General features: G+C 42.6%; 3 protein-coding genes across 3 annotated transcripts in view; 1 reads left to right on the top strand and 2 right to left on the bottom strand.

Annotated features, from left to right (window-relative positions):
- The first annotated feature begins 271 nt into the window (after positions 1-271).
- On the top strand, positions 272-5,799 carry angel1 (angel homolog 1). Its single transcript, XM_079458953.1, has 10 exons — positions 272-354; positions 1,051-1,845; positions 2,025-2,233; positions 2,898-2,967; positions 3,190-3,620; positions 3,783-3,915; positions 4,203-4,316; positions 4,457-4,487; positions 4,565-4,710; positions 4,871-5,799. Exons 1-10 carry the CDS (start codon positions 291-293, stop codon positions 5,005-5,007), a joined length of 2,130 nt encoding a protein of 709 aa, XP_079315079.1. The 5' UTR covers positions 272-290; the 3' UTR covers positions 5,008-5,799.
- On the bottom strand, positions 5,755-11,390 carry vash1 (vasohibin 1). Its single transcript, XM_079458954.1, has 7 exons — positions 10,586-11,390; positions 10,273-10,361; positions 9,998-10,054; positions 9,736-9,810; positions 8,084-8,465; positions 7,898-8,007; positions 5,755-6,959 (listed from the first exon to the last, which is right to left on the bottom strand). The coding sequence occupies exons 1-7, from the start codon at positions 10,934-10,936 to the stop codon at positions 6,887-6,889; spliced, it is 1,137 nt and encodes a 378-aa protein (XP_079315080.1). The 5' UTR covers positions 10,937-11,390; the 3' UTR covers positions 5,755-6,886.
- A 408-nt stretch (positions 11,391-11,798) lies between these two features.
- The window catches only part of nek9 (NIMA related kinase 9), a gene marked incomplete at its 5' end in the record, with an annotated part of 10,079 nt that continues 3,099 nt past the window's right edge, over positions 11,799-18,778 (bottom strand). The window contains 25 exon segments of the mRNA XM_079458612.1: positions 11,799-12,759; positions 13,032-13,085; positions 13,163-13,243; positions 13,607-13,762; positions 13,843-14,021; positions 14,269-14,361; positions 14,432-14,599; positions 15,207-15,266; positions 15,269-15,367; positions 15,446-15,554; positions 15,630-15,748; positions 15,751-15,766; positions 15,768-15,791; positions 16,926-16,972; positions 17,055-17,255; positions 17,343-17,487; positions 17,631-17,740; positions 17,743-17,822; positions 17,894-17,944; positions 18,077-18,141; positions 18,222-18,332; positions 18,411-18,542; positions 18,671-18,726; positions 18,729-18,761; positions 18,764-18,774. Of these exon segments, the coding sequence (XP_079314738.1) occupies positions 12,640-12,759; positions 13,032-13,085; positions 13,163-13,243; positions 13,607-13,762; positions 13,843-14,021; positions 14,269-14,361; positions 14,432-14,599; positions 15,207-15,266; positions 15,269-15,367; positions 15,446-15,554; positions 15,630-15,748; positions 15,751-15,766; positions 15,768-15,791; positions 16,926-16,972; positions 17,055-17,255; positions 17,343-17,487; positions 17,631-17,740; positions 17,743-17,822; positions 17,894-17,944; positions 18,077-18,141; positions 18,222-18,332; positions 18,411-18,542; positions 18,671-18,726; positions 18,729-18,761; positions 18,764-18,774 (2,320 nt within the window). The 3' untranslated portion in view covers positions 11,799-12,639.

The following is an 18,778-nucleotide window of genomic DNA, read 5'->3' on the forward strand; positions in this document are numbered from 1 at the left end:
TTTTAGGCCTAAACCCTGCCACCAACCTCATTTTTGGCAGCCATAATCTTCCGTTTTCTTTCTTTAGAACATCATATATAATCAAAGTTGAAAAGAAAAGACAAAATAAACCAAATACGAAACGAATCAATGATGTACAGCTCGTTTCTATTCATATTTCAATCTATAGCCTACTACACTAGACGCTCTGACGTCATCCCGCCGGTGTGGGTCCGCGCGCGCGTGTTGACGTCACGCCGATGGCGTCACCGCAGCGTCCGATTAAAGTTTTAAAGAGAGGAACGTGAAACATGATTGCGAGTCTGATCTATTTCGCGCTGCTTCCGTTGACGAGGCTGATCGGACGCGTCTCAGGTAAAACACACGTGTCGTGAACTTCATATCGCTTGTTTGTGTTGAGAAAGATCCACTGCACTCGTGTGAGAGAGAGAGAGAGAGAGAGAGAGAGAGAGAGAGAGAGAGAGAGAGAGAGAGAGAGAGAGAGTCTTTAGACAAAATAAGACAAGTTTTGAGTTTTTTATCATTTAACATGAGCGATTAAAATGAATCGTTTCATATACTGAAACGACGACGAATATAGCCGGTAACCATAGAAACGCAAGCCAGCAACCGCTACAGCTGATTTCAATTAGCATACGTCATGTATTTTACCCCATAATAATAATAATAATAATAAAGTGCGCTTTCGTCACATTCTGTTATGGGCGTTGTTTGAAGAGATCATAGAGCAGTTCAGATGTCATGTATCTGTTTGTTTATCTTAAGTGGCTTGTTTTGTTACATGCAGATAAACATAAACAAAGAGATGAGTGGCAGTCATTCATTCATTCATGATACATGCAATGGCTGTCAATCATTTTATTCACAGACTATGGTGTTATTTCTATATAGTGGTTGTCTGAAATACACATGGCTCAGTGCAAGCAATGCCAAGCTCATGGGGTTGATCCCAGGGGATCGGATGTAGTCAGAAACAAATGTAATGTAAGTTGCTTCAGATAAAAGCTTCTGGCAGATATATAAATGTAAATGTTTGTTTTTCTCTCACAGGACTGTGGAGGACGACACCGTGTGCATACATTAATGGCAGAGAGTTTGGGGATGTTGGTGGAGCTCCTTCCAGACGGCTTCCAGAGCTTCAGACGGATCTGTTACAGCACTGCCACGGCACAACAAGCAGCATTCCCGGCCCAGAAGACACGGAGAGACAGGAACACACCTGTGCAGTGGCGCAGGGACGAGCTCCTCCGGACAGCGGGGAGGCGATAGGGGAAACGCAGAGGAGGCGAGAGGACGAGCTGGATGAGGAGGTGATGTGTGACGACACACAGCCAGTGACGGAGGAAAACACAAGTGAACACGAGCGCCGCTCAGAACTGACGGAGGACATCGAGGATGTGGATTTAGTGGCAACAGAAGTGGAGCTCACGGCATCATCAGCGGACAGGGGTCAGGGAATGGTCCTAGAGTCCAGCCTGGATGACACGACCCCAGCCGAGAGCAGACCGGACCGTGATAAAGGAACAGAGGCGCCTGCTGAAACAGACTCCAACATGCGTGAAGATGATGATGATGAAGAAGAAGAACATCCCAGCACACGTTACTCTGAAACACTGCTGGGTTTCGATTCGGACGTTGAGAGTCAAGCTCAGTTCATGACCAGCCATCCCGTGTTTGATTTGAGGTCGTTACTTGCAGATTCTCATTGCGTTCAGACAGCAGAAGAGCCCGTCGGTTGGCATTTTCCAACAGGTTTGGGACTCTCAGACGTGTGTTTTTGCCCTTATGCGCAGTTTCCGGCGCTCAGCTACTATCCTGCATTTCAAGACGATAACAATATTGAAGGTGAGATCGTCAGAAAAACACCTTCTAGTGAACAGAGAGTTTTGCATGCCAACATAAAAAAGAAAGACAATTTTGCATGCCAACATATTTTTGTGGTTTTTAATAGTTCTGATGGCTAAAGATTGGGAAGACAAGGTTCTGCATGTGACATCATTTGTGTGTTTATTTCTCTTTTCCAGTGACGTGGAGGCTATGGGAGGACCTGAGTGAAGCCTGTGGTGAGCCGTGCGCGGACATCTTTGAATTCAGCCTCATGTCTTACAACATTCTGGCTCAGGATCTGCTGGAGGCTCATCCGGAACTCTACACACACTGTCAGGAGAAGGTGTTGGTGTGGGAATACAGATTTCATCTCCTCCTGCGGGAGCTGCACGGCTGGATGCCTGATGTACGTCAATACAAACTCATTCATGTACAGCGGACGTGAGCGACGCGACATACTCAAAGATGATCCAATCCATTTAAGAACGAGGCACGTGTCGCGTCGCACCGAGACTTATGATAATGGGTTTATTATGTTTACATTTACATTTTTGTTTTTTCTACTGTGCCACTCACACCAGTGACAATAACAATAATTATAAAGATTGTTCTAGATTCTGGTACCCCAACAAAAAGATTCAGAATAGCTTTCAGAGTGATTTTGTTAACCTGTAGCCAGATTGATGAAACTGCTCTTTAGAAAAAATAGAAGATTGTTCTTAAAGTCCCAGTCAAATACAAAATAAGTATAAGTATGTCCGGATCACAGGGGCTTTAAGAAAAATGATAGGAAGTTCATATCTCTTTTAATGATTATATTCACCTTCTCATGAGGTAACGTTACAATTTATCTATTCAATAAACTTTGTGTTACAAGCGCTTCGCATTCTCATGTACGTACCTGTGTATTAGCGTGTGATGTGTCAAACGGAATTAGCGATCGCACGTTAGCTAACATGTTAACTTATTGTAAGACTTCCACGCTATAATATTTGTGACGCTCTTTTTTTAATAATTTATATGCAAATTAACTTTATATGCAGTTTTGGTTCTTGTCTTGATGTGTACAGATTCTGTGTCTTCAAGAGGTTCAGGAGAATCACTTTCAGGAGCAGATGTATCCTGTCCTTACTGAGATGGGTGAGGTGACGCCCTTCTTCTGGAAACTCAACAGTGATTCTGTTGTGACATCAGTTAATGAAATGACAGCTACAGTAGAATTAACTAAAAACAAAATGAAATTTTTATGTCAATGGAGATGTGAATGCCCTTTTTCATGAGTTACATTCAGAATTGATGTTTTAAAATCACGGCTTCATGCCGTCATGTGTTCCTTTATGGAAGTGGATTGTGTTTTCTCAGGATACACCTGCATCTATAAGCAACGCACCGGCAGCAGAACGGACGGCTGCGCTGTGTGTTACCAGAGCGAGCGTTTTACTCAGCTCTCCGTCAACCTGCTCGAGTTTTACAGATCGGACTGCGAGCTGCTGGACCGTGACAATGTGGGCATTGTGTTGCTCCTTCAGCCAATCACAGAGCAGGGGGAAGCTCTCAGTCCCATATGTGTGGCCAACACGCACCTGCTGTTTAACCCCAGGAGAGGGGATGTGAAGCTGGCACAGCTGGCCATCGTGTTGGCTGAGATTGACACGATGATGAAGAAATGTCAAAGTCAAGGTAGAAGCTGTGAGGTTGTTCTGTGTGGAGATTTTAACGCATTACCCAACGCGCTTCTGCTGAAGTTCATCACCGGCGGTCGGCTCTACTACCACGGCTTACCTGCCTGGATGGTGAGGTTCACATTAATTTCATGTCAGATAAACAAGATGTGCAGTGTCAATGTAGCCTCACGGTGTGTGCATGTCAGTTATTAAAACGGCTTAAAATGTGTCTCATCCAGTCAGATTCACCATTTATGTCTTAGGAATAATCTTTGGTTTGTGTGTCGACAGGTGTCAGGTCAGGTGGATTTGTCCGGTAAATTTCATCAAAGTAGGCTTCTCGAGCCGCTGTGGCCGGACAAACTCGGCATCAATGAATACTGTCAGTATGCGGTTCATTCTGACTCGAGGACCAGCGGCCCAGGTGAGTGTCACAGGAGCCAACAGCAAACTTCGGACGAATATTGTTTTCGTTTTGGATAACTTGATTATTCGTGTGGAATAATGTTTTGGTCAATGCTGAAATGAACATGAACTATGAACAATACTTCTAAAGCATTTATTGATCTCTGTTAGCTAATGCATTAACAAATAGCACCTTACTGTAAAGTGTTACCCAAAAAAGACATTTAGATCTGATTTCGTTTGTCTTAGATATGTTAATGTAATAACTCGAGAGCAAGTTCTGTGCGTCACTCATTCTTTCCGTAGAAAACAAACTGCAGTACAGTCATGATTTTCTTCGTCGGCTGCAATTCTGTCAGGCGTCATGTGTGCGACCACCAGACCTGGACTTTATACCCGGAGTCACAGACAATACACCAGGTACAGTACACTTTAGTGCCCGGGACTCATCCAAATCCATTTTCTCCATTTCTATTGCTTTAGAGAGTTATTGTGAACAATAGATCAGTAATGTGAGGAATCACATGTGCGCTTCTTAAACATGCGGTTTTTTCTTTCAGACCCTGATGAGATCCAGATGTTCCGTGTAAGGTGAGTTTCATCTGAGATGACGTTCACTGTACTGACACAAGTTATCGTGGGAGAACACACAACTGTACTTTTGCCAGGTTCGGACACACTTTATTTCACGGTCTGAAACTGACGTCAGCGTACCCTCACGCCCATTCCGTCACTCACAACTGTGTGCTCACCACACTGAACTCAGAGGGAGGAGCCATGGTGGACTACATCTTCTACTCCACTCACGTGAAAGGTGTAATGCACATATATGCTGTCGTTTTTTTCTTCAGTGTCTTCAGATATGGCTTTTGTCTTTACTCACTCTTCTTCTGATGTTCATCATACACAGTCATCATGTCATATTGGACTGTCACATGACCCATGATATCATTGCTCATGTTTTGTCTCCACAGAGAGAGGCGGCGGTTTGAAGCTACTCGGCCGTCTGTCATTGCTGTCTGAAACGGATCTCTTGTCATTCAAGGGACTTCCCAATGAAACGTTTCCTTCCGACCACCTCAGCCTTCTCGCCAAATTTCAGCTCTCATGAGTATTTCTCTGCACTGTCGAGTCCTCAATGGCTCATTTCTACTTAGTATTTCTTTGCTCTGCTGAGTATTCCTTGACATGCACTTTTGAGTATTTGTCTTCGCTTTGCGCTATTTCTTGACACTTCTGTATTTCTCTGCACTTTTTAGTAGCTCTCGGCTCTTTTGACTATGTTTCGGCTGTGATGAGTATTACTCGGGTCTCTTGAGGAGTGATGAGGATTCTCTGTTATTCTCTGGTATGTCTCGGCTCTGTTGAGTATTTTTCACCTCTGTTGGTTATTTGATGGTTAAAAACAGGCACTGTGTATGTCACACACTTTATACATTTAACACATCTGATTGTAGTATTAAGTGACTGTAGTATATGATAATAGATTAAGAGACATTTATTTCACATTTTCAATACTGGAAATTATTGGAAGCGAAACTTAAGTTGGATGAAAAACAACATTTCTTTTCCATTTTTTATGAAAATGCAAAATGTGGTTATGATACATTTGCTCATTTTTGTATTGAATTATTCTGAACATTGTTGTTTTCTCTTTTCATTTCAATTGTGAATGAAGCAAAATAAATGACTACATGTCCGGTTGGTGTTATGCTATTTATACATACTGACGCATTATCTAAAAAATTAAGATGGCAGACGTCTCAAGCTAATTTCTGAAGTTATGAAATGAAGAAAAACAATACAAGATGATGTTTGAAATTGTCAGAACCGTAGCTGCATGTAAACACATAAAACTGGAGCTTTTATGGAGGTTTTAATGTGTTTCAAGTGTCACAAATTCTGTTAAATACAAGAGTGACATTACAGTGCTGTGACATCATAGTTTACGTCTACATTATGATAATGAACAGAAGACAGGAGAGACATCCAGTGTAGATGATCTCGTGTGTGTTTCAGTGAAGAAAGATTGTGTGAGGAATTGATGCTTCTCATAACACAGATTTACAGAAGATCATTGAACAGCACCGATTATTACACATGTAGTGAGCACTTCATAGGGTCCGCTGTGGAGATCCTAATGTTACTATAAAAAATATATATTTTTCTGATAACAGAATACTAGAAGTTATATCGAAATTATCAAAACACGTGAGCTTTTGTCTTAATCGGTAAAATCGCCCAAAAAAACATGCAGGAATTGGACTTCTACAAAGAGAGTATTACATTAGTATGTGCATGAACGTTAATAAACCAATTAATCTTTAATGATGAATATAGCTTTTCTTTGGAATAATGCGCACTGATGATTCGAGCACGATAACAACGGTAATCGTATGAAAATCTAAAATCATATCAAAATAAAAGGGGACCTGCAGGCTGTGTATACTGAACCCTGTAACCACCATCACATCTAAAAAACATGAGCGGATTCATCGTCAAACCCTGAAACATACAGACTACAGTCCTCTACAAATATTTGGTCTGTTGTAGTCCCGGTCACATCCAGATCATTCATGAAACCTCATGATGGCCAAAAAAACCTTGAAGTGCAAATAATACAGTGTGTTGAGTCTCATCAGATCAGAGTTTTTATCGCCACCAAAAACCCTCGGTTCATACAAAGGCACCGATAACTGGATTAGAAACTCATTTCCACATAAGTCTGGCTAGTTGAGTTAAAAGTTGAATCTACTGTATTTACAGATAAACAGCTCGGGCTGAATAATATATAAATATGATGTGTCTCTATTCTACTGAACAGATCACTTCAGGTGGTATAAATGAAAATTTTTAGGGGTGTCCCCTCGAAAGAGACCACATTCTCTTAAGTGGAATACTGCACAAGTGCAAGACGTTATCCTCGTGGTTGAGTTTCAGAATTGAGTCTCGCTGTAACTCTTTCTCCGTTCATAAACGTTGATATCGTATCACACCCTGATCTGATAACCATTAACATCTGCTGCAGGTCCTGACTGTGAAGGCTTTCTCTCCATGGATGACCTGTGAAAGAAAACACAACAAAGAGTTTAACGCTCTCCTTTATTTGCTTTAAAAACTAAAAATAAGAGAGTCTACTTTTTATGTTCTTAACATGACACTTGAGTATACTTGACTTATAAAGACAGAAAAATACACTTCTCCACAAAATACACTATCTCCAACAAGAGACTGAAGTATACTCTATAAAAGTATCATGATGAATTCTAAGTATACTTTACTCTTTTGATTGAGTAGTCTCTTCTCACATCATTTACTTCAATTTCAAGTACAATTAAAAGAACATTTAAATATACTTGATAGTCATGTATGATTATTTAATGTGACCCTGGAGCACAGAGCCAGTCCTACACCGTGTCTATACCGTACGCGGACACAAAAAGTCATTAGGATATTAAGTAAAGATCATGTTCCATGAAGATATTTTATACATTTCCAACCGTAAATATATATCAAAACGTAATTTTTGCGAGTGAATGCATCAAAATCGCAAACAAAAACGCCTGAAGTTCAGATTCCCTATTTTCAAATAGTTGTATCTCGACCAAATACCTATCCTAGCAAACCATTCATCAATGAAACGTTTATTTATTCAGCTGTCAGATTATGGTCAATTTTACTAAATTGAGATTGATTGTCCAGGGTCACATATTATTATTATTATAATTCATGTATGAATAAGATTCTCAACAGACACACTGATGCTTCATGTTTGCTTGTGGAAACATTTGACTTAAATGAACAAAGAGCAACATATTTACAAAAAATAGAAATTACAGCCTGATTTCAGCCCTGTCTGTGGAGGAGTGTTTCAGAAACTCATCATTTATGTCTTTCCGGTCAATAAAATGACACTTGATTTCTGTTTGTGCCTTAAGCTCAGGATTGAAAGAGGAGGCTAACACATGTTAAATGGGTTTCTGATAAATCCCGGGATGTACCGTCTGTCACTTTGACTGTTCTTCCGCATGGGACTGGCAGGATTTCTCAGCGGAGATCCCACATCCTTCTTTCTGTCTTTAGTGGGCGATGACGGAGCAGCTTTACCGATCTGAAACACAAACATCTCATTTTGAAAGAACAGAAGAACAGTTTGATGTTGAAGAATGCATTCAGGCCAGAGTTACCTTTAACCTCATATCACGAGTGTATCTGTCCAGCTCTTTCTTCAGCTCCTCTTTGGACAGTTTGTCCACGTCCAGCACCGAATGTTTCCACTCGATCTGCTCCACGCTGTGAGGGTCGTGTGACACGTAATGGCCGATCTTCACCTTACACAGCGTGTGCCAGTAGCCCTGATAAGCCACCTGGAAGTCCTGCACGAGGTCGGCGAGTGTTTTATACTCCAGCGGTTTGTACATCAGGTCCTGGCGCCGGCTGATCCCGAGGGCGCCGAAGCGTCCGCCGCTGTGGACCCCGAGCACGATGTGACGGAAGTGACTCCCTGAGAAGCGCGTCTTAAAGCTGAGAGGAAACCGCTCCACGCTCGGCAAACCGTTGGTGAGGTAACTGACCGGTCGACGCTGTTAAGATCAACACTTAATGCACTGACAGACGTGGTGGGCAGAAGCTTTGGATCTGGTTTGGTGTGGTTTAAGTTGTTCAAAATAGATGTTATACTAAGCGCAGTTTTTACTGGAGTTCTAAGTCTTGTTCTCACAGTAGTTCTTACTACAGGATTCATTGTAGTTTTCTGAAGTTCTACATGCAAGTTTTACTGTAGTTCTTACTTTGGAAAATCTTAAGTTTCTTACTGTCTTACTTTAGTTAAGTGTAGTACAGTAGTTTTCTGTTGTTCAGTAGTTTTTCTGTAGTTCTTAATGTGAGTTTTATTGTAGTTTTCTGTGGATCCTCACGCAAGTTTCTCAGTAGTTCTTACTGTCTTTCTTTAGTTTTTTTACTGCATTGCTAAGTCTTGTTAACTCTGCAGTACAGTAGTTTTCTGTAGTTCTTAATGTGAGTTTTATTGTAGTTTTTAAGAGTAGTTTTTACTTGCTCTCACTGTAGTTCTTACTAAAGGTTATATTGTAGTTTTCTGTGGATCCTCACGCAAGTTTCTCAGTAGTTCTTACTGTCTTTCTTTAGTTTTTTTACTGCATTGCTAAGTCTTGTTAACTCTGCAGTACAGTAGTTTTCTGTAGTTCTTGTTTTTCTTTAGTTGTTAATGTGAGTTTAACTCTAGTTCTAAGTCTAGTTTTACTCTTGTTCTCACTGTAGTTTTTACTATAGGTTTTATTGTAGTTCTCTGTAGTTCTTACCGTATTCTCATTTTCCCCAGGAGAACTCTGTCGAGAAATGAATACTGAATGTCATGTGTATTGTGGACTGTAGCAACCTCATTAAGTGTGTGGTCTCTCCCTCTAGACTCCCCTAAGAGCTCGACTGATCTTAAATCATAACAGATCTGTATGAGCCTTCAATCCTGGAGAGTAACATAAAATCCACCTGAACTAAATAAAGGCCTATTCACAATATGACTGATAACTATAACACATGGAGGTGGTTTTCCCGGACACGGCTTCAGCCTAGACGCAACTTAAATGTTAGAGGTGTCTTGATGTAAAACAAAAAGCACTGACATACTGTATCTGAAAATATATCAGTGCAATTGTTTAGTCTAGAGATACACACCAGTAATAATATGTTTTGTACGACTCACATATCCTGATTGAGATAATCCCTTTCCGGGAAAGCGACCCTAAATGTATTAGCGCGCACACTGGCGGATGACTCACTGTAAGTCGATAGTGCTTGTTATCCAGGTGCAAGTGAAGGATACATTGCGAGGATCACGGCTTCCAAACATTTGATTGGCAGAGACTCTCGTGTCATTTCCTTGGCAATGTCCATTAATCTGTGGAGGATAGCATAACTTGATCTGGTGTAACTACACGAAAAGAACATGATGATGCCAAACCGTGATTCCTCTCGCACATATTCATAATCACATACCGCGAGAGCTGTGTTTGCATGAAAGCGATGGCTTCAAATTGTGACTAGGTACAATTCAAGCATGCATGTTTGAGTGCACTTGATCTTACGCTGTGAGGGGTCGGCTCTTCTTTATCTCAAAAAACTGTGTTCCAGTGTGATTGTATCTGGGAGACACTGTTAAGTACACTACAACAAATAGGGCATTACATACAGTCAACTACTACACACCAAGTACTTGATACCATATACCATATACATTGAAGTTAATCAACTACAAAAACTCACAACAAAAAATGAGAGATGTTATACTTTTAAGCATTTCTACTAAAAGCATAATGTACACATGATGCATTGACAAAGTTCAAAGAGCAGAGGAGGATACTGTAGATCCCTGATGTATTTTTGTATGGCTTCCAGACGCTGAGGAATACTGATGTTGGGCTGGAATGTAGGCACACTTGGTACTGGAATCTGTAGATTAAAAATACAGAGAAGTTTGTATGTATATGCGTGTGATACAGGCCGCTGTGTGCACCAGACAAAAAAGTTTCTTTGGGACACCACATTTATATTTTGTATATACTGTTATGCTACACAAAGAATATTTTCCCATAGTAGCAAACAGAGTCAATACATTCTGAACTGTCGTTTTTTATTCAAATGACTAAAGATCATAGATTGGGATTTCGCTTCACCTTGGGAAGGTCGTTGGATGCCCAGATCCTCTTCCCCACATTCTCTCCATCGGGATGGATCCGGGCGACGTGCCTCCACATCTGCTCCCAGGTCTCCTCATTGATGGGCAGACCGCCCCGATTAATAATGCAGGGAATCCCACCATCCCTCAAATCTTCCCCCTCGTCCTCTTGTTCCTCATCTCTGTCCTCAACCCCTCCCAAACTCTGAGCAGTCCGGATCATCCTGAGGCCAGCAGAGAAGACGCCGGCACACGGCTGGATCACACAGGGCCTGAATCCTGAAGTCTGGACCAGTCTCCTCCTCGGGGAGGACCCGTGATGGAGTGAGCCGCAGCAGGACACGGGCATGGACGGGTCTCACACACACACTGTCTCTCTCTCTCTCTGGATCAGACACTCTGTAGGGTGGCTGGGTGTCGGACACACTCGGACCCCCAGCCAAATCTCTGTCAACACATTTCAAGCAGCATACTAGTTCTCAAGTGCAACACTGATCTGAAACTGAAACGCAAAAGGCCTTTAGCTCTACTTGTAGTTATAACGCGCAAGAAACATTGAACAGCTGATCAATAGAGATCAATGCGCATCAGAAGACCAATCAGATCCTTCACGAGTCCAGCAAACAATACAGTAAAGACGCGACAATGACGTCACCTCGCCGCGGTGTCATTACGCGCTTGACGCGTTTACATTCATCGACACAATAGTCAGCGATAGTCCGCTTCGTCGTGATGGCTGTCGGTTCGAGCCATCGCCCATTCGGCTCAGTCTCAGACCCGCTATGTGACGCTGAATCGCGTCCGAGTCTTTCTTCTGAACCGAGCGCTGGAATGATTCGTTGGAGCCGAATCGCAAAACGTTGTCGGGTATTCAGAAGTGTTTGAGCAATAAACATGGGCTTGATAACAGTGATAATAATAATAGCCATTAACCAGCTGTTGGAGTCACAAACAACACCATTTATACAACGAGGTCTAAACAGTTAAAAGAAAACTTCTGCAAACGTCTTTACAGCGATGACTCGGATGAATCGTTTTATCGAAACGAACGAACCGACTCGCGTTTGATGCTCGCAGATTCCGGTTTGCTGTGCATGCGCACACTGCGCAGATTATCGGACATGAGCGCATGAGGCACATCTGGCCCCACTCCTGACTATTATGAAAATTAGCCACAATTTAATAAAAAATCGGATAAAGTCCTGGAGAGTCACATTATGGCGGTTTACTGTATTTTAGCAAGATGCCAATACAAGCATACACACAATCATTATACTGAATGAAACGTACCTTGATGTGTCAATATACTAGATCTACTCCTTTTGTAATATGGTTGTGTACATCAGCAGATCTCACGATTATACAGATGATGTAACTGACGGATATTAAAACATCAACGGCTCTTACAGATAAAACACAAACACATATTGATGCATAAAGAAGTTTTCATTTGATTGCAGCTGCAAATATACATTTTGACATGAAGTGTTTCACGTCTTGTTTGACAAAGAACACTCGAGAATGACAAGCGCTTGTTCTAAAGAAAGAAAAATCAGTAGTTCGAACACTTCACCGTGATTTTAGTAAATGATGTGATATAACCGTGTATTCATCGGGCCACATGTGAAACTGTAAAACAGAGAGACGGGCGTATGAGGGACACGCTGCAGTAAAACCCCATCAGACACCTGTAACAGAAAAACACTGTAAAACTGTCCTTAATACTGATCAAAGACATCTCAGCCTTCCATCCTTGATAAAACCATGTGAAGTCAAATGATTAAAGACGAATGAATGGAAGAAAGAACATTAAAAAGCGTTATGACACTTGTGAAGGGCTGGTTTCATCTTACATCCGCCATACAGCACTAAAACACACACCGGCTTGACGTGAAACAGTCTTTGGTTGATATTTAAAGGCACTCTGTGATTTGGCAGACGGAAGCTTATTTGGCTTTAAGAGTTTCTCCGGCCGGAGGAACAGAACATCAGTTCCACTCATTCAAGCATTCTGTGAAAACATGAAGACGTTTGACTTCACAGCGCTCAGTGTTATTGTGGATCTTCTTCATGTTCACAGTGATTTTGGTTGATCTCCTGAAGTGGAGCAGAAGCTTTAAGGTTCTCGATGGCTTGCCACAATCTCTCGTTCTCTTTCAGCTGGTCGTTGTACTGAAAACAGAAGAAAAGCTTCAGGAAGAACTGCATCGGAAACGTATATTCACGGCAGCTGAAACAAGCTTGACTGTGCAAGACAGCCTCACAATGACACTGTGTTTGACTATTTTATTTCTCGTAACCTTCGAAGAAACAAAGCATGATGGCCTTTTATCTGTCTATAAGTTGCATGAAAATAACTGAACAGAAAAAGGCCAAAAGCATTTTCGGATTAATCAAATCAAATATATATATAAGCTTCAAAAAACAAAGTTAAATAAACTGACCTGCTTTTGTAACAGCTGAATCTGGGCGTCCTGCCGGTTCACGGTTTCTCTGAGCTGTAAAAATGAACAGAACTCCGTCAATTCATTATTTTACAGTCCGAAGGTTTAAAATAAAAACGTTTAAAGCGTACGCGTGCCAGCTCGTCGTTCCCCCCGCAGCAGTTCTGCCCCTCCGTCCCATGCACTCCATCCTCATCCGCACACGCTGTCACCTGTAAAACAAACACGGTGAAATGCTGAAGAGAATCGTCATTCAATGATTCATGATTTTAAAGTTGTATCAGTCAAAAAGAGATTAAAATGCTGTATAAAGTTCTCTAAGAGTGAGGAAAGTTCTGGAGCACCATTGACTTCTAAAGCAATGTTTTCTCTACTATGGTGGTCAATAGGGCCCCCGAACAGTTACAAACATTATTCTTTTGTGTTCAACAGAACAATAAACTTTATACAGGTTTGGGACAACTTGATGTTGAGCAAATAAAGACAGAATTGTCATTTTTGGGCGAACTTTCCCTTTAACGATTTACCTTACAAATATACAGAAAAATACAGACTTCATGACTGCCGAATCTTACCAGGAGATCCTTCCCGCCGGCGGCAGCTGCCGCTGCTTTCAACTGGTTGAGTTCCTCGTAGGGCATCGTCGTGCTTTCTTTGTATGCGGACGTCGGCGGATTGATGGAGTCGCTGGAATCATCCGGCATGGGGATGAATTCGGCATCCAGCAGTTCCTGTAGTCATACAGAATCAAGCTGGTGAGGAAAAGACAACGTGCGGTTTTTGAGACGACATAAGCGCGTTTCAGATTCACCTTCCTCAGCCACGAGGGGCAGGAGCTCTCATTGGTCTTACTGTCCATTGAGAACATGGGCATCTCCAGACCCCGGTTGTCCATGTCGGCCGCCACGGTTCCTCCCAGCATTCCCTCATGCAGCTCGGAGTCGGTCGCCGAGTGCGTCTCCAGATTGATAGATGAGGTCGAGCACTGACCTACAGATCACAGTTGAAATAACATCACAAACGGTCCGACTTACAGCTCAATCTCAGATGTGACAGTGAACAGAAATACAGAACAGTCTCTTCTGTGAGTTTTATTTTCGAAAAATGCGTGATGTTAATGTGGCATGATGTGTGATTGACTGGAATATATAACTGTCAATAGTGGGACAAATTCAAGCAGGATTTATTCCCTCGGACTTGGTCAAGATAGCTAGTTGCGTGAAATCTCTGTTCTCACCACTTGCAATAGACAGTCCACTGCTGTTTGAACGGATGGTTTTGGAGTTCAGACTTTTTCTATGAAAAAACATGAAGATTAATATATGTTGCCCTGCTGGTTTCAGAATGACATCATATTAAACAGGGTTGTAGAACAGTCAGAAAGTAGCAGTGGTACTAACCCATTATGATTATAGTGTGCCAACCTCTGCACGACAGGTCGGGCACGTGATGTAAAGAGCCAAAGATGGGACGAGGAAGAGCAGGACACACCTCTGAGCCGAAGCCTTTATCTGCGGGCATCCCGAGCCGGCCGTTCCCTGCGTTACCCCACACAAAGATCTGATTATCTGAGGAGAGGAGGAACACGAGTTACATCAAACACATCTATCCATCCATCAACACACACAAATCCTATAATGCTGTGTTCACACCACACAAGGGTCGGAAACCTTTACGTATCCGGACCGGTCACAAAGTACTGTAGGTGTCAATGAGCCTTGTGCAGCCCGACTCGCGTAATTTGCCTGGCGTGCCCTGAGATAGCGTATGTTTGCTTGTTTGCATTGACTTTGTGTGTAATCGCTTAATCACGTTTGGTGTGAACACAGCATGACGCTCGTATGTATACCAAGAGCTGGAGATGGGGGGGACAGAGTTCCACCTTAAGACGTAGGGAATGTGCATATTTTATCCAAAAAATAGACATCCAAACACTATTTCCTTTGTAAATACAGTGGCATGTTCTGCATCTGTGGTGTAAAAATATATGCCCAAGTAGAGCCCCCCCATCCCCAGTGAATCTCAGCCCTTTCCAGCAACTGTGTGTAGCGGACACTTCGAATCGAAAGGACACTAAATAAAATTGAAGACACAAGAGACAAAATATTGTGTTGTCTGAACACTTCAGTGATGTAGGTGGTAAATGTTGCTTTTCACATGTGCTCCTGCACTCACCCTCTGTGGCGGCGATAGTGAATCCGTCACCGCAGGACACCTTCGTGACCCCCTTACCCCGAACGGTCCCACGAGAAGCTGGACGCCCTGATGTTTCTTGAAGTCTTTCACACCCAGCTGGCCGAATTTATTGCAGCCGAAGGTCATCAGACGACCTCGCTCTACAGACACACACAGACATTTTCAGCGCTGGTTAATGTAATGATGTGAAAATCTGTTGAGGTGTGAGCGGTATTTACCATCGATAGCGGCGGTGTGAGTCTTCCCCGCAGAGATGAACTGAATCTTGAAGCGAGAGAGTTGTTTGACCAGCGTGAGTGTGGTGGTGTACGGTACAACCTGATAACCCTACACACACAGAGACACACATAGTCATTGTACTCAACAATTCAAGGCAATCCACCGTGAGTCCAGCGCACATACCTCTCCTGGGTGGTTTTTGATTCCTGTGATGCCCTGATTCAGACCCAGTTTGTTCATTTCATTGTTCCCGCAGGCTAACACTTTCCCCGACTCTGTGAGGAGGAACGTCCCGTCCGCCCGCAGGACACCGAGTCAATGAAGGGCTCCTGGGGGAACCTCCACCTACAGAACAAAATAACATTCGTAAAAGGCCATATGACATCAGAACAGGATTTTTTCAAACCTATTGACCTGAAAGAGCTGATCTGTAGATTTAGTGATCAGTACATTGAGTAGCCATTGCAACATACAGATCGGCTCTCACTAAATCCTTGGTGTTTCAGGTCTGATGACATCAAGCGGGCATGTTTTTTTGGCAAGTTCAATGAGGATAGGTGGTCTACATGGTTGGGTGGCGCATCGGTAACGTTTTATCAGGAGAATCAACCAGATTTATTATAGTTCTGGTTTCAGTTTTACTCATATTTTGAACTTCAGTTATGTTCATTTTGTCTATTTGTTTTAACTGTATATTTTTTATGTTGCTTTGTTATTTGATTTCATTTTTAGTTTTTATTATTTTCGGGCAATAATTTTACTGCCTTGGCTTAAAATTCTATTTATTAAGGCAACTTTTCACATTCTTGTCTAAGTTTTTCGATTAATATTCAGGCTAATGTTTCATTTGATTTCAGTAAACATAAATATATTACGTTTAGTAAACTCCAACCAAAATTCTGTCATGACCAAGTGATTCCAAACCTGTATAATTTCATTGAAAAGAAAGATATTTGGAAGAATGTTAGCGACTTACATTAATGGAACATCATTGAATACCATAGTAAGAAAAATGACAATAGTAGTCAAAACTGTTTGCTTTCCTATTTTCTATAAAATACCACATTTTGTGTTCAACAAAACGAAACAAAAATGAGACAATAATAATACTATGCAAACATTTTCTACATCAAAAACATTTATACAGGTTTGGAACAACTTGAGGGTGAGTCAATTTTCATTTTTGGGTGGAGTATCCCTTTAATAATATTGGATTCAATGTTATCAATGTGATCTTACCGTGCTGTTTAAATACAAATGTCTTTCCCTCGACTAGTCCTGGACTGAAACGCAGGTTAGACCTGTCTAAACTGAAAACAACTTGAACTGACACATCTTACAATACATCGATGCCATTGTTTTGTCCTAAAATGTTAACGTTGACCACTGAGAAACATTGCCAACCACAGCTTTGAACCGAAGCCATCTTCACACAGGCAAAAACACAGAGTCTTACGGGAAATAAGAAGATTTACTCACTTTCATCGGAGAGGAGAAATCATCCTCACAGTCCAAACCGAGTCGACCTGCAGAGGGAAGCAGTCAGTCAACACGTCTTTCATTTTTCAGTCGCACAGAGTAACCGGCGTCACGTGTTGCTCTATTTACCGTGTTCTCCGCAACCCCATGAGTAGATGTCTCCACTGTGAGTCATCACCACCACATGATTATCTCCACATGACACCTGCTTCACCGGCCGCTCCTCGAAGAACTCCAGCAGAACCGGCTCCAGAACCTCCATGCCCAGCTCGTTCTCCACACCGATGCAGCCGTAGTAATCCGACCCGAACATGTACATCTGATCCTCATCTGTCACCAGAACACACGACGGCTTACAAACCACAGATACACGTGATGTTTCACACCGCAGGATGTCCTTCAAGGCCGTTTGCTCACCTGTGACACAGACGGTGAAATCGGCCCCGCAGGCCACCTGTCTGATGGCTTTTCCCTGGAGACGTTCCACTCTCCGCGGCTGTCGGTATGACGCCTGGTCGCCGTGACCCAGCTGACCCACCATCTTAGCTCCTCCCTGAACGCTCTACAGACAAACACACGACACATCGGTGAAAAAGAAAGGAGGTGTTCGCCTTGTGCTTCATTCTTCAATAATTTCCCATTGAGTGACAACAGGATGTGACGTCTGGTTTTGTTGTATATTATGGGAAAATACAGCATGCTTACAGCCCACGTGTACAGCTCTTTCTCTACGGTAACAACGGCAAAGTGCGTTTCTCCGGCACACACGTGCTGCGCGATGCTGCCGCCCTTAAACATGTCCAGCTTCTGCGGGTAAACTTCCCCCCGCCCCAGAAATACACCTCGCGTGAGCGCGTGGTCACTACAGCAATCGACGTCTCCGTCGCCGTGCTCAACCTCGAAGAAATTAGAAATAAAACGTGACAGGATGCACGAGATGGAGAAACACTGGATGGAGTCGTACTCACTTGGGTTTCTTGATGGCTGAATTCAGGGTTGCTACTCTCTCCTCCAGCTCTCTAAACACACACAACACATCATCGTAGAACACAAATCTAATCGAATAATATCACTATATAAGATATTATTATACCAAATCTTGGAGTAGATGGCGCATGTAAGTGTGCAGGAAATACAGTATACTGACTCACGGTCTGACTGAGGAGATGATGGGCCGATCTAGAATCTGCTCTGCTGTGGGCCTCTTCTCTGGATCCTGATCAACATCAACACATATGACATCATCATGACATCATTCCACGTATGACTGGTAGCACATGGCTCGTGTTCTGGTACCTGATCTAAACACTCATACACCAGCTTGATGAGATCAGAGGAATAAATGTCCGAGTTGATCTCCATGGTCCAGTTACCCTGGACGATCTTCACACACAGGTTCAGAGCATTCTGGGAGGAGACCGGACAGATAAGCATTTACTAACACACTTTGTCACTATATGTCCCTTAATGTGCGTGGGGAATTACCGTAGCATCAAAGGTCCTGGTGAGGGCCAGAATCTCGAATAAGACACATCCCATGGCCCAGATATCCGATTTGAAGTTGTACTTCACTCCTTGACAAAGCTCAGGAGACATGTAGTACGGGGTACCCACACACTAGGGAGCGGATTTTAATTAAAACATCGCAAGACGTACACGCGAGGTTGTACAATTATAACCGGTCGAGAAGAATTACAGAGACAAATCCACAGCAAACCAAATGATGTGCGATGTGGAGAACTCACGGTTTCAGCCATTGAATACTGAGAGTCCAGTTTCTTGGCCAGCCCATAATCTCCAGCTTTATCAGGTTGGTTTTGGTGAGAAAGATGTTCAGGTTTTGATGTCCCTTT

This window comes from Barbatula barbatula (genome assembly GCF_947034865.1).
Source record: "Barbatula barbatula genome assembly, chromosome: 6".
In the NCBI taxonomy this organism is placed as follows: Eukaryota; Metazoa; Chordata; class Actinopteri; order Cypriniformes; family Nemacheilidae; genus Barbatula; species Barbatula barbatula.

Bases quoted from the DNA above. Each gene is read 5' to 3' on its own strand.
- vash1 (XM_079458954.1), bottom strand. From the start codon at position 10,936: ATGCCCGTGTCCTGCTGCGGCTCACTCCATCACGGGTCCTCCCCGAGG. The intron at 10,055-10,272 runs GTATCCTCCTCT...AGTGTCTCCCAG, and splicing joins AAATACATCAGGGATCTACA to ATACAATCACACTGGAACAC. The intron at 8,008-8,083 runs GTAACTCTGGCC...TTTGTGTTTCAG, and splicing joins CTCGTGATATGAGGTTAAAG to ATCGGTAAAGCTGCTCCGTC.
- angel1 (XM_079458953.1), top strand. From the start codon at position 291: ATGATTGCGAGTCTGATCTATTTCGCGCTGCTTCCGTTGACGAGGCTG. The intron at 3,621-3,782 runs GTGAGGTTCACA...GTGTGTCGACAG, and splicing joins ACGGCTTACCTGCCTGGATG to GTGTCAGGTCAGGTGGATTT. The intron at 4,488-4,564 runs GTGAGTTTCATC...TACTTTTGCCAG, and splicing joins ATCCAGATGTTCCGTGTAAG to GTTCGGACACACTTTATTTC.